The 13,797-nt window shown below is 47.5% G+C and overlaps 1 protein-coding gene across 2 annotated transcripts in view; it reads left to right on the top strand.

Moving 5' to 3' along the window:
* The window catches only part of INTS1 (integrator complex subunit 1), a 28,002-nt gene extending 20,077 nt beyond the window's left edge, over positions 1-7,925 (top strand). For both annotated transcript variants that reach the window (XM_058035680.1, XM_058035681.1), the window contains exons 36-47: positions 360-447; positions 1,051-1,277; positions 2,269-2,392; positions 2,872-3,005; positions 3,374-3,566; positions 3,827-3,954; positions 4,414-4,526; positions 5,082-5,195; positions 6,040-6,110; positions 6,610-6,701; positions 6,810-6,919; positions 7,307-7,925. In XM_058035680.1, coding sequence (XP_057891663.1) covers positions 360-447; positions 1,051-1,277; positions 2,269-2,392; positions 2,872-3,005; positions 3,374-3,566; positions 3,827-3,954; positions 4,414-4,526; positions 5,082-5,195; positions 6,040-6,110; positions 6,610-6,701; positions 6,810-6,919; positions 7,307-7,422 — 1,510 coding nt within the window. In that variant the 3' untranslated portion in view covers positions 7,423-7,925. The remainder of the gene's footprint in view (positions 1-359; positions 448-1,050; positions 1,278-2,268; positions 2,393-2,871; positions 3,006-3,373; positions 3,567-3,826; positions 3,955-4,413; positions 4,527-5,081; positions 5,196-6,039; positions 6,111-6,609; positions 6,702-6,809; positions 6,920-7,306) is intronic.
* The last annotated feature ends 5,872 nt before the right edge of the window (positions 7,926-13,797 follow it).

The following is a 13,797-nucleotide window of genomic DNA, read 5'->3' on the forward strand; positions in this document are numbered from 1 at the left end:
TTTCTCAGTTCAAGGTAACTGCTGTGATAGGGACAGTAAGGTCATTGGTCTGATTGCACCAACTGTTTGTGTTGATGACCAGCTCCTGGCCTTGGTGTAAGGCTCCCTGTAGCCCCCACACTTGCTGAATGCCATTTGTTCTGTTCTGTACCCTGTGCTTACTGCAACAACTATTTAGTCATAATCTGGGAACAGAACCAACCCCCTTCTTGGGACTTAATAGGTCCTATTTTTACATTTGCAGATGTTTCTTTCTTCACAGCACTCTTCATGTTTAGTGATGCTTCCATGTGTTTGTGTGCTGCCTGAGGGTTGTGTTGACTCTAATTGCAAATCTGTCTTTATTTGTCTTCTGGCAGGTTTGACCCAACTGCATCCTTGGATTTCTTGTGGGCCTGTATTCACATTCCTCGGATCTGGCAGGGAAGGGACCAGAGAACTCCTCAGGTATTGGTTCAGCTCTTCCAAGATTTCTATCTGGATGGAGTGAGAGGCAATGTTTTCACAGTGCCTGATTTTTCCATGGCCAGGAGGTGGCTGGAGTGATTCAGGTGCAGTGTGCCAAGTTTGCTGCTTGTACCTCAGCTGATTACTTGATTGCTCTGCTGTTCCATGTGACAGTGGCAGTTTAGAGTCCAGAAAGCTGATAGGAACACATAAAGTTTGCCCACTTGGCATTTGCCCTGCAGCAGTTGCCACAATATCTGGTAAAGGCACAAGAGAGTGGCAAGCAAGCTAAAACTCAGCATGGGATAATTGCCATTTTACAAAGAAAAGGAGGCTGTGTCTCTTCTCCACAGAATTTCTTTGGTTTGGTGACTGAATTATGCTTTCTGACCCATCACATCTAAGATGGAAGTAAATGAAGAAGTAGAGGAGGGGTAAAGAGATTTTATTTGGGGTTGTGATTCTTTCAGAGCTCTAGATATGGAGCCATTCTTAAGTCTGGTTCTGAGATGTTCCATTCCAGTCAGGGAAGGTGTGACTAGAAGGAGCTAAGGCTCTTGGGATTTGGTGTGGAATAATTTGGGGTGTTCTCTTGCCTTACAGAAGCGCCGTGAGGAATTTGTGCTCCACCTGAAGGCATCAGAACTGATCAGCATGGTGGAGCTGATCCTGGCTGAAGCAGAGACCAGATACCAGAACACTGACGAGGCCTCCTGCACACTCATCCAGTCCCGACTGCCGTTGCTGCTCAGTTGTTCTCATGGAGACCTTGAGAACATCAAGAAAGTAACAGAATATTTGACCAACTGCATCCAGCAGTGGGGAAGCAGGTGAGGGTGCAAATGAGGAGCATTGTCTGCTGGAATTGTAGTTCTTGGGCACAGGCAGGCAGTAATGCTGAGACTTGCCAGTATGTCTTCATTAAGAATATCATGTTCCAGAGCCTGTATGAAAATGCACACTATCCTCCCAAGGTCTGGGGAAATAACAAGTGGTTTTAAGTGGTACTCAGCCCAGGAAGCTGACTTCAAAAGTGAAATTTAAGGGCCTTCTTGCTTTTAGGACTTCAGAATGAAATTCTTGACATGCTTGGGTTTTTTTCTTTCATTCTTTAAGGCAGTGGTTATTTTTGATTACTAGTTCCTAACGTGGGATTTCTTGTCTACTCATCCCTTGAGTCACTGCTTGTAATACATCCTGCTTCTGACTTGCTTTGAAAGCTGAATGGAGACCAAATTATTTCCTAACAGCTATTTTAAGACTGTGGAAAGAACAGGAAGATGATGTTTTTGTGGCAGTGAAAGGAGCTGACCTAATTCCAACCTTGCTTATGGTGATATTAGGAAAGATTCTGAATGACTGTTTCTTCCTACTGCCTCCTGGTACAGACTATGCCAGGGATCTCCAGGGGTTTCAGGTGTGTAGAGAACATGCTGGTTAGTCTGAATAGTTGTGGGTTTGACTTATTTTCCAATTGGGATGGGGCTGACTGTGAGTACCATATGCAGGAACTCTGCACTGGAGATGTAAGCAGAGCTTTCTTCTCCTATGCCCTTTGAACTGCAGTTTTCTAACTCCAAATGGCCTCCTGGTGGATCCCCATAGACTGTGGATGGATCTGTGTGGAAAGTGGATGATTTGAGCTGTTCAAAAGAAGCAAAGACTTAAAAAACACTGGTTGAGATTATTGATGTCTTTGTTTTCACATGCTCTGTTTGCCACATGCAGGAAGGCTGTTTGTTACTAATCTGATGGGTCTGGGGTGTTTGCTGCTTGAGCTAATGTAGTGTCCAGTGGCTGACCTCTCCCTTTCTCTTTTAGCTCTGTGGGGAAATGCTGCCAGGACCTTCTGCTGCAGATATACCTGCAACTACCTGAGCTCCTGGTGCCTATGCCTGAGATGCTTCTTACCAGTGAAGGAGCCAGAGACAGCAGCACTTGCAAGGTAAAGTTAGAGGCATAGGAGGGCCCCTTTCAGTTGTGTGTATGCACAATGGATTCTACCTTGATGCCCAGTTTAGAAGGTGAGGGCTGGCAAAAGCTTCCTGGGTGACTTTGGTTTCTTTATTTTGCTTTTCTGTTACCCCATCCCTGCCTGCACTCTCCAGAGAAGAGAGTTCTGGTGTGGTTTGTTTTGCAGTGTCCTTCTATAAAATAGTATAAGCTCCACAAGCTTCTGTGTGCCAAAGGCTTCTGTAAGGCACAAGTGTGCAGGCATCTGATCCTGCTTTGATGTCTGTAGGGACTGTGGACTTCAGATCCCATGCCAGCTGGAGCACTGCATCTGCTCACAGATTCTACCTGAAAATAATTTCTGTTAACCCCCCTGCGTAGCTGGAAAGGAATTGGGAAACCCTGCTGGAGAGCCAGGGACTGGTTTGTACATTAAACTTCTTACCAGTTTGCTCATTATTTTTCTTGCAGCTCGATGCCCTGGTTCACAGATTCATTAACCTCCTCGCAGACACCAGTGACTCCAAGTCCTCCGAAAGCCGCGTGTGGGATGCCAATATGGCCTGCAGGAAGCTGGCTGTGGCTCATCCCATCCTCCTCCTCAGGTACCTCTCTCTCCCTGTGTGTCTCTGGGGCTTGTTGAAAAGCATCCACCCTTGTCCTAGAAAGGGAACAAACTGGCAGCAGTCACAGTGGTGGTGACAGAGTTCACATTCATGGACAGAAGTCAGGAGAAAAGGCAGCAGAGTGACATCTTTTACAGTGAGGCAACACTTTGTGTCTGTCAGGAAATAATCTTGGAATTGGAGACAAGGGAGCAGAGTATGGGTGGGAAATGGGGCATGCTGAATCTGTCTATACAGGGATCAAGACAAGAACTCTGAGAGAGGATAAGGGATTTTGCCTTCCAGGAACTGAGGTAGCATGTACCTTTGAAAGATCTAGGCCTAGATTTTCTTGTTTGGTGTTTCAGGCACTTGCCAATGATTGCAGCACTGCTGCACGGCCGCGTTCACCTCAATTTCCAGGAATTCAGGCAGCAGAACCACTTGACCTTCTTCATCCATGTCCTGGGCATCCTGGAGCTGCTCCAACCACAGGTGTTCCAGAACGAGCACCAGGCGGCACTCTGGGACTGTCTCCTGTCCTTCATCCGTCTGCTGCTGGTAGGAAAATCCCTCCCTGTGCCGGCTGCTGGCCACTAGATGGGGAAGCTCCTGTAACACAGGGCCAACCTTGCTGCTTCTCATTTGAGGGGAAAGCCTTCCTAAATGCCTAAGAACAAAAAAGTGCATTAAGTACCTTGGAGAGCTTGAAGAGGAAGCAGCAGATCAAGAAACTGCTCCCTGGTACCCAGAGGTGCAGGATGGGGCAGTGCATTGCTGCTGTTTTTTGGTTAACTCTCACCTTTTTGATCCTTTCCCAGAACTACAGAAAATCCTCCCGACACCTGGCTGCCTTCATCAGCAAGTTTGTGCAGTTTATCCACAAGTACATCACGTGCAATGCCCAGGCAGCTGTCTCCTTCCTGCAGAAGCACTCGGATCCACTCCAGTAAGCTTCCTTATGCCTGTTAGCCCATGCACAGTCACATTGCCAGGAGCTAATCAGACACAAGACAGCAAGAGGATATGACAGAGTAGCTGCTAATATGGCATTTTTTACCCTTAGCTCCCTTAAGTCACCACTGAAATGAGCAGCATATCTCTTCTTTATAGGTGAAAACTGAGCCCAAGGAAGTCACATAATGACTTTAACTCACATTATGGCCTAAATCTTATATTGAGGTATTATAGTGCCCTGCAACCTCTCATAGAGGCAGCTGGAGAGTCTTTCCCCAGAGCAGTGGCTGCAGGGTCCCACCTACAGATATGTGGGGGAAATGGATTTGAGTTCCAGTTATGAAGAAAGGAATTGTTTCTGCTTCTGAGAAGCTCTTTGTTTCAGTGTGCATATCTGTGCTCATGCCCTTATTGCTATTGAAAGCCAAACACACCACTTTTTTTTTCCCAGTGACCTGTCCTCAGACAACAGTGACCTGGCAATGCTGAAGTCCCTCCTGGCTGGGCTGAGTCTCCCTAGTAAGAGTGGCATCTTGGACAGGGGCTCTGATGAAGAGAAGGATGGTGAGTCTGGGTGGGAGAAGAGTTATTTCAGCTGGTAAACCTGCACTCTGCTTTGGAAAATAAGTGGGGTTTTTTGTGGGGTGTATACTGTGCTTGTTCTTATAACTCAATGTGTTTAGAGTGGAGAATGGCACTTGTATGCTCAGCAGTTGGGAACCAGTATTTGGGATGGGTTAATTTGTTTTCCTGCCAGTTGTATCAGTACTGGAGCAGAACAGCTCTTAACAAGGGTGAGTTTCCTGGTTGTGGATTTTGCCCTTTTAATCCACACTTAAGGATTGACCTGTTGGGGGGACTCTGAGGGTACATCCATTCTTCCACTGTTGACAGCTTGCACAGCTTGCATGGAGAAAATTATTCAGCATTAAAAGAGCTTGCCTAGCTTCCTCCTCAGTGTCAGCTGAGAGGGTTACAGGAGGTGCAGTGAGATTAGAGGCAGTGTGAGACAATTGTATCTCAGCATTGCTGGTGGCTCCTGATACACCACTGCACTGCTGGGGAATCCTGGCCAGTCCAGAGGCTCTCAGGAGTGCCCTGCTCTCTCTCTCCCCCCAGAAGAAGCAGCTGCTGGCTCTCTCCCCCTGGTCAGCGTGTCCCTCTTCACTCCCCTCACTCCAGCTGAAATGGCTCCATACATGAAGAGGCTCTCCAGAGGCCAGACAGTGGAGGGTGAGTGAGGCCCTGCTGTGCAAAGACACAGGGCAAATACAGACATTTGTCAACCTTGTTACTTATCTGTCAGCAGCAGCCTGGTTTCCTGTTTCAGTCTTGCACCAGCACTTAGGATGTTGTTCCATTTTTGGATTAACTTGTCCATAGCCTCCTGTGATTCTGTGACAGAGGCTTCCTATGATTCTGTTATCACTTAGCTCAGCAGTACTTCAGTGGCCCTTCTAGGCCATTTGAGCTTGACCCTTCTGGGCCATTTGATGGCCCCTTTGAGGCTCTTCAAGGATCTTCAAGTATTTTGGGAGATAGTATGAGTAAATCAAGGAATGCTGCAGTTTGAGCCAGGAAGTGCTGATAGGAATGAAATACCAAACTGATGAGAAGCAGGATTTACTAGAAATCCCCAAATGGCCTTCATGGAAGAAAACCATGTTAATCTGGCATATGGGAACAATAATCTCCAAAGGTCTTCTGCAATTACAAGTGTCCTGTGTTCATACCTAAGTTGTGACAGTTTTCCTTCCAAGGTAGAATAGGACAAAAAAAGTCCTGCCTGTACCCTGTTTGTTAAAGAGACACTCTGAAGGTCGTTATTTACAGAAGAAGGTGTTCCGAAACTGAAACCTCTCACTCCTTGTATTCCTTCTGCCTGGGCTGCTTGGGATGTGTTGATCTGGCACATCCCTGGTCTCCTCCTTTCTGAAGAACTGCCTTCATTACACTACCTCTGGGTGCAAGTGGGGAAACTTGATGGCTTGGGAGATTTGTTTTGTGGGGAAAAAGAAAAGATTCTTTGCTGGATCTGTGAATTTCAGTCACCTTTTCAACCTGTGTCTTCTCCCAGACATCCTGGAGGTGCTGACAGACATTGATGAGATGTCCAGACGGAGGCCAGAAATTCTTGCCTTTTTTGCTGTGAGTATTGGTGTCTCAGACTGCAGCTGGAAGAGATTCTTTTCACCAGATTCTGTTGCACAGCCAGCTGAAGCACTACCCTTCCTCTGTTTTTTGGGTGGTTGTTGCAGCACCTTAGGAGAAAAGTGTCCTCAGTTAGCCCTGCTGAGGGCAGACAGTATTTCCCTCCATTGCATACTGCCTCAACTATCATCTGCTGTATGTCAGAGGAAGAATTAAACCTCTGTCCTCTTCCCAGGGCAAGGAGAGAACAGAACAGCTCTGTTGAATAAGCTGGAAACTAGGGAAAACTCAGCTGTCCCACATGAAATAAGATTACAGAAGGGTACTTTAAAGTATTCAAAACCAGGATAATCTGTCTTACTAAGAGGGATTTCTGGGGTCAGCCAGTACCTGCTGGATTTGTGTTGGGCTGGATTGGTGTGGAGGGGAGTAATGCCAGTCTGAGGAGTTTGTGCTCCCTGAATGGCCCTGTGATCCACATTTGTCCATCTTTCAGACAAACCTGCAGAAGCTGATGAGTTCATCAGAGGATTCCTGCCGAAACCTGGCCTTCAGCCTGGCTCTGCGCTCCATCCAGAACAACCCCAGGTGAGCACCACTGCACCTGAGGCTGTGCTGCCTGAGCTGGGGCTCCACTGTTTGCTGTGGATTTCCTGCCCACATGCATGTACTGACCCTGTCATGTTTCCCTGCCAGCATTGCTGCAGATTTCCTGCCCACCTACATGTACTGCCTGGGCAGCCGAGACTTCGAGGTGGTGCAGACAGCGCTGAGGAACCTGCCTGAGTACACCCTCCTTTGCCAAGGTACCTGGAGATCAGCCCCCTTTGGGCCATGGTTGGCCTCACAAGGGTCAAAGCTGGGGTGCTGTGCTCCCTGGGATTGCTGTTGCTTAGACCAGGCTGTCAATGCCAGCAGTAGCTTTGGGCTGAGCTTCACAAGGGGGATTTGGCATAGAGACAAGGGGAGCTTCCTTGAAGCAGATTTGCTCCCTTATGGTTTTCTCTGAGTTGTGACCTCTCACATGATCACAAACCCACAGAGCTGTTAGAGGGGAGATTATTCCAAATTCTTATGAAAGCGGAAATTTCTCATACAGCTGCAAATGCTCAGCCAGTGGTTGTTGGTGGATTGCTCTTGCACAAGGAGCCCTGGGGCCAGTCCTCACTCTGCCTTTCCTTTTCCCTTTCCAGAACACGCAGCAGTGCTGCTGCACAGAGCCTTCCTGGTGGGCATGTACGGCCAGATCGACACCAGCTCTCAGATCTCAGAGGCCTTGAAGATTCTGCACATGGAGGCCATGATATGAACATGTGGTTCTGGGAGTTCCACTTCCAGAGGAATTAATTTAATGGATTCATCAGCTGCATTACAGCCCTTTAAGAAGAACAGTGTATTGCAACTCATGTGCTGGAGGATCAAAGAGGTGATGTGGCAGGCCAGACTGTGCTGGAAAAGAAGAAGGTGCTGACTGAAGATCAGAAAAGGGCAAGGATCAATCTGCCTGGCTGAGATGCCATTATTGTGGGAGAAAAATCTCCTAAACATTGTGCCAAACAGGGACCACTTCCTTCTTGGAGTCTTGGGGCAGTGGCTGTTGGTTTGTTGTTTGGGGTTTTTGTCTCTCCAAGAAGGCAGAGCTGCTGGGAGAGCAGAAGGGAGTGAGTGATGGCCCATGGCCCTTGCAATGGAAGTGTCTGCACTCTCTGTGCTGGAGAGAACATGCAGATTTGTGCAGGGGGAGAGACCACTTTGGTTTCTGGGGGTGGGTGGGGTTTTTTTATTTTATAATTAAAATTCTCTTTGTTTCCACTGTGCCTTTCTCTGCTCCCTTGGGTGTAACATGACATCCCTCTCACCCTGTTCTTCAGTCTCCCTAGACAAAGCACCTCTGGAAGACCTCCATGGCCAAGTGCTCACAGGGCTGTCTAGGCCTTTTACAGGATATGCAAGAAATGGAACAGATTTGGAAGGGTCAGTGAGGTACTGTGGATGAGTTGGGTCAGTACCAGCTGCTGACAGGACAACTTTTAAGAGGTTCCTTGGAAAACTTTTGTTTAAAAACAAATAAAACAAACTTCTTGATACATCTGCAAACATCCCAGCAGCTGGCCACTGTCTCAGTGGAGGCTTTGAACCAGCAGCTGGGTTTCCTCCTTGGGATCTGCCAGTTCCTCCCTGTGACTCTTCTGACCACTGCTCTCTGGTCCTTACCTCCTGATAGGGGTGAGGGTTTATTTGCCAGCTGTCATTTGAGGACAAAAGTCTTCATTTCCCTGCTCCAGAGAAATTACTGCTCCTTGTGCTTGTTCTGCAGCCTCACTTTATTCCAATCACCAGTTTGTTCTCCTGTCATTTGTCTCTATCCCTCTGGTGCTCCACTTGTTTAGTGGAGAAACACTGTAGTATGGTAATGACAAACATCCTGGAGGAATTTTATCTCCTTGCTGGTGGCAGGGACAGTTGTGACCTCAGAGGTGGCTGGTGGGGAAATATTGGCTATTCCTGCACATGAGGAATACCACAGCTGGTATTTAGCTGGTGTGTCAAAATATGAATGAATGTCCAGCTGGCTTTGCAAAGAAATGGAGAAGAAAAGGGGGAGAACTGAACCTCCCATCAACTCTAAGTAGCCTTGTCTTTAAATAGAGATTAGAGCCATCAGTTATGGATGCAACATGCTCTTTTCCTCAGCAGCATCTGCTTTGCATCCAGAGCCACTACTGAGGCAATTAGCTCCATGTAAATTATGTGGAGGAACAGCTGAAGGAGATCAAGTCAGTGCAATGGGTTTCCTGAGGGGCTCAGTGACAGCAGGATTAATGCCTGTCCAAGGGGAGCCAGGAATCTCACTGGGAACCCTTTCCTTAGTCCCTTATCACACATCATTAAGGCACTGCTCAGTTTGTCAGGGCAGGGAGGTAGTTCTGTTGGTGCTGCTGTGGGCCTAGAGCTGCTGGGAACTTGTGGGACTTCCTGGAAAAGGCTTTTAAGGACTTTGAGTCAAGGAGCAAGGAAGATGTCCCAAGACTGTTATTGTGCAAGGACAGTGAGTCAAACACGATAGTGGTGCTTTGGTAAAGATCCTCTCTGCAGCTGGGGCTTTCCAGAAATTCCACTCTTGGACTGCAACTAGAAACATTTACATGCAAAACCAAACAATGTGGTTGGTCCCAAATTATCCTGTGTGTGTTTTGCAATGCCTGTGGTGAGCAGAGCTGCTCCAGGATGCCTGGGTCACAGGAGCAGGACACACTTGGATGTTGGCAGAGCTATTTCAGGACCCCTCAGTCCAGAGCAGACAGGCTTTGCAGAGCTGTGTGGAAAGAGATGTGCCTGGGAAGGTGGAAGGAGCATCTCTTTAGCAGCAGCAGGAATCTCCTTTTGGGAAATCAGGAAATGAAGTCAAATGGAGATGATGTGGGTGGAAGTTACTCTGCAGAACTGAGATTTCCCATAGATCTCCCAGTACAAAAATCATCATCTGTGATTTGTTGATCTCTCCTTTTTCCTGTCCCACAATGCATTTTCTCTGCTGCCATGCTCTGTTTGGACCCAGTGGAGCTAAGCAGGCTGCCTTGGCTTGTAGCACATCAGCAAAACCAGATCAGTGCTGGAAACAGGGCTGTCAGAGGGTGCCTGGCTGGGTGGAGACAGCTCAGGGCAGGGCCCCATCCCTGCTCTTGGGGAAGGCAGCTGTGGCAGCTCTCAAATGGCTGGTGACAGTGGTACTGATGCCCTGACACTTGCTGCCTGTACTCAGTGCTCTGTAATTTCCATCTCTGCCTGGCTGAGCACCTCCTCTCCTCCCATCCTGGCTGAGCTGGCAGTGTCACCCTTCACAGCTCATCCCAGGCTCTTCCTGGGGCTGGGCCCATCTTCCATGTGTTCAAGAGCTGGTGCCTTGTTCAGAAGAGGAGTGGTGAGGAGGTTTGCAGGGTCTTTCCTGGCCAAGCCCATGGGGCCCCTTGACTCACCCAGTGCAAGTCACTGCTCCCATCTGCCTTACAGGCAGCACATCCCAAACTGGTGCAAAAGTGTTCAGACACTTTTTTACCATCATTTCCTGTAGCCAAGAGCTTTCTGAAGATAACTGGGCTGCCAGAGCTGGTGGCTGGGGCTGGAGAATGGCACTGGCTTGTGGGGAGGCTTTTTGTCTTCTCACATACACTGGGAATCCCTTGCCAGCTGTAGGGGGAGGCATGATGGGGAGGAGAAAACTGGCCAGAGGTTTGTTTCTCATGCTGGGGCTGCACCCAGCTCAGGGCAAGGCTGGGTCTTGCCCAGCATGCACATGGTGGACCTCAACTGCTTGGATTGGCATCTCCAAGCTGGCCATCCCACACACCTGCCAGGCCCTGTGTGGCTGCAGTTGTGGCCCCTCACATGTGCCAATGTCCTGGAGATTTGTGGCTTTTTGGCACAGCTCTGGGCAAGGTTGTGCACCCCAGGAACTGTGAGGGGTAGCCAGCAGCATGTAAATTTGGTTATGAGCAGGGTGTTACTAAGCAGGGAGGGGCCTGCCTGTTCCTGCCCCAGTGGCTGCTGCTCTGGGATGTGCTCGGCACTGGGGAGCTGGACAAGCCCCAGATTTTCCTCAGGACAAGCTCAGAGGAACATCTGCCCAACCTGCTACACCAACAGCAGAAGCACAGGGAGAGCTGTGCAGGTAACAGGCACCAACTGGGATTTCATGGCTGAAGGCTGATGTGCCAGCCATGAGCAATGAGAAAGGGTTAAGAGAAGCCTCACCTTGCAAGGAGCAGCAAGCAAGAAATCTTGTGCAAAATGAAAAGGGAGAGGAAAACTCTCCTTCTACCTGGTGTCTGTGAGTGGAGCCTGTTCCCAGGACTGCTCCCTGGGGCTCTGCCATCCACTCCCTCCAGCCAACCTCATCTGTGACCCCCATCAGTGACAAATGCAATCCTGGCCCTGCCTGCCCTCAATTAACTTCCTTCTGGCCATACCACAGTTCAGGACAGTACAGTTCACACTTAACTCAAGGACTGGTTTGCTAAAAGCTAAAAATGGTAACTTTAGGGGTGTCAAAGCCAGCCCCATGCCATCCAAGTAGCCTGGCTGCTCTAGGGGTAGCGTTTGCCTGAGGTGGGCTGTTCTCTGTGTTGCCTGTCCTTGTATTTAGATAATTTGCCCCTAAAATATACAGAGAATACTTTAGGGGCAAATTATCTAATACAAGGACAGGCAGAATACAGAGCTTGACATTTCCCATAATTTTAAAATCAGAAGACCTCTATAACAACATATCTGCCTGTCCCATGTTGCTGGTGGTGTTTTGGTATCAGCCTGTTTGCAGAACACCATCTCTAACACAAGAAGATACTGACAAAAAATGTCAAGACCCCCAGCAACAATTAAAAAATTAATTAAGCTACAGTAGCCCAGTCATTGCTGGGTAATTATTAAGCTGTAAGAATTGCTAATTGTCTTATTAGCATTAAGCAATTATGCAAATAATGGAAAACATACCATAAGAGTAATAAAATTACCTCCCTTTCTCTCTCTCTTTTTTTTTTTTTAACCAATAATGATATTCAAAATCTAAAGTGATGCATATGATTTTATTGTGAGTGTCTTTGAAGAGGAGTGAGACCTCTAAGGGTGCTCAGCCCTTTTGGGGCATCCCAAAACACATCTATCATGAATTCTCTTGCAGAGCTTGTAATGCCCCACATGAGGCCATCCCTGGTTCTGCACCCACCAAGGCACCAACACAGGGACACAGGGTGGCCAGGAGTGGGGAGTCACAATTTTATACTGTCACAGATGTTCCAGGGCAGTCCCCGTTCTCCCCCTAATAAAGCACATACTGCTTCAGGTTTGGCCTGGGAGAAAACAAGGCAATTTGTAGTTTTTCTGTCAATTCAGTGCAGAAGTGGAAAGTTTTGGCCTTTAGAGTTGCTGTCTCAAGGATTTTATTCCTATAAAAGTTCATAACCTGAGATAAGAGCTGGCTTCTTCTCCAGGTGAGGCTCCAGCTGGATTTCAGGGTTCAGGAATAAGCTGAATGATGAGCAAGTGTTTTTGTGTTCCTTGAAACAAGAACAAGACCTCACCCTCATTACCAGGAAAAGGAAACTTCACTTGGGCCTGGACAACATGAAGTGATTTTTTGCTTCAGCACGTTCACACTGTTAATCACTAACAAATTTTATTGCTTTTACAGGCTTTAAATTCTGCTTTACTGATAAGACACAGCATTTCAAAGTGCCCAAGCCAGTTCCTGCTCCAGGGTGTGTTCTGTTTCCATGGAGGCTCCTTAATAAACCTCTGGTCACTTCACCCAGTTGTGTGATCCAAACAGGTTTTGGTCTGCAAAACACACCTTTGCTTTCACTTTCTGATAAGAATGGGGATGTTCTCTCCTGGAGAACCAGAGAGAGTGTTCTGCTATGGCAGTGCAAAGACTGGAATCACATTTATCTGTTTCCCCTCCTTGTCAGAGAAGGGGAGATCACATTATGAAATAAATACCACCCCCAACCCTCTTGGAGTGCTCCTTTCAGCTCCCTGGGACTGGTGACCCACCAAGCTGCTGTTAATGCCCTTTTCATTTTTCCTATCCCCTGGTGTGTAGGATACAGGATGTGAGCAATCTCTTATCTTTGTTGCCTGGAAACAACTTTCTGAAATCACCCTCTAGCCTGTCCCTCATTTCACTGCACTGGGGGACAGAAAAACCAGCAGGACATCTGGCTGGTGGGAAGGGGGGACAAGGGAGAGAGACTTCTTTCTGTTTTGATGTGATATTGTATTATACCTAGGTGATAGGACACTCTTCTTTCTGATGCTCACTGGTTTTGGTCCTTTGAGATTTTAGGATAATGGGTTTACCATTTATGAGCTTCTTGGGGGATGTGTTGCAGAGAGATTTACCAAAGCGCCTTTTCCTGTAACTTCATGTTTCTCTTTCATCTTCTTGGAAGAATGGAAGAAGTGGAAATTCTTGTTCAGACTTGAATTCCATAATAACTTTTTTTCTGCCACTTTTACAGGTCAAACTAGTCAGACTCTGAGGGGAGGCAGGTATCATGTGGAAGCATTTCTGCGTGAGTAGCTGTGAAATTGTTGGGGCTTTCTTTTCCCTGTTTGGGGCCTTTCCATCTCTGTGGAGTCAGCTTGGCTGCCTTCTGGGAAGAGAGAGCTGATGAGGCATGTTACTGATGAGACAAATGCTTTTTCCTTCTTGTTTTAAATCCCTCAATTTAATTCAAGCCATTGGCACGGGGATGTATGAGGGCTCTTGGCTACCACACACACTTCCTATTGTTGGGAGTGAACAGCCCTGCACACAGCCTGAGGCAAAATTATGAAGTAGCTCAATTTGATCAGCTGATTTCTCACAATAGTTAAAAGATGTGATTTTTTTTCTATGATGTTACGCTCTCCTATGAGGAAAAAAAAGCATCACTTGATTCTCAGCTTCATGAGGCCCCACATTTCCTGATACAAGGAATTGGCCCTTCTCCTTCTTGAGTCTTCAAGGTGACTAATTTTGGTTGGGTTTTTTTGGGCTTTAGGGTGGCCTAGTCAGATATTTAAGTTTTTTCTCCACTAATGGTAAAGTCCATTGGTTGCTGCATATGGGAACCAGGATAAATTTAAGAGGTGATGGCAGAGTAATCCTCACTGGTCATAGTCATAGCAACTGTCAGGAAGCACC

The sequence above is a fragment of the Melospiza georgiana genome, chromosome 16 (assembly GCF_028018845.1).
Source record: "Melospiza georgiana isolate bMelGeo1 chromosome 16, bMelGeo1.pri, whole genome shotgun sequence".
NCBI classification, from domain to species: Eukaryota; Metazoa; Chordata; class Aves; order Passeriformes; family Passerellidae; genus Melospiza; species Melospiza georgiana.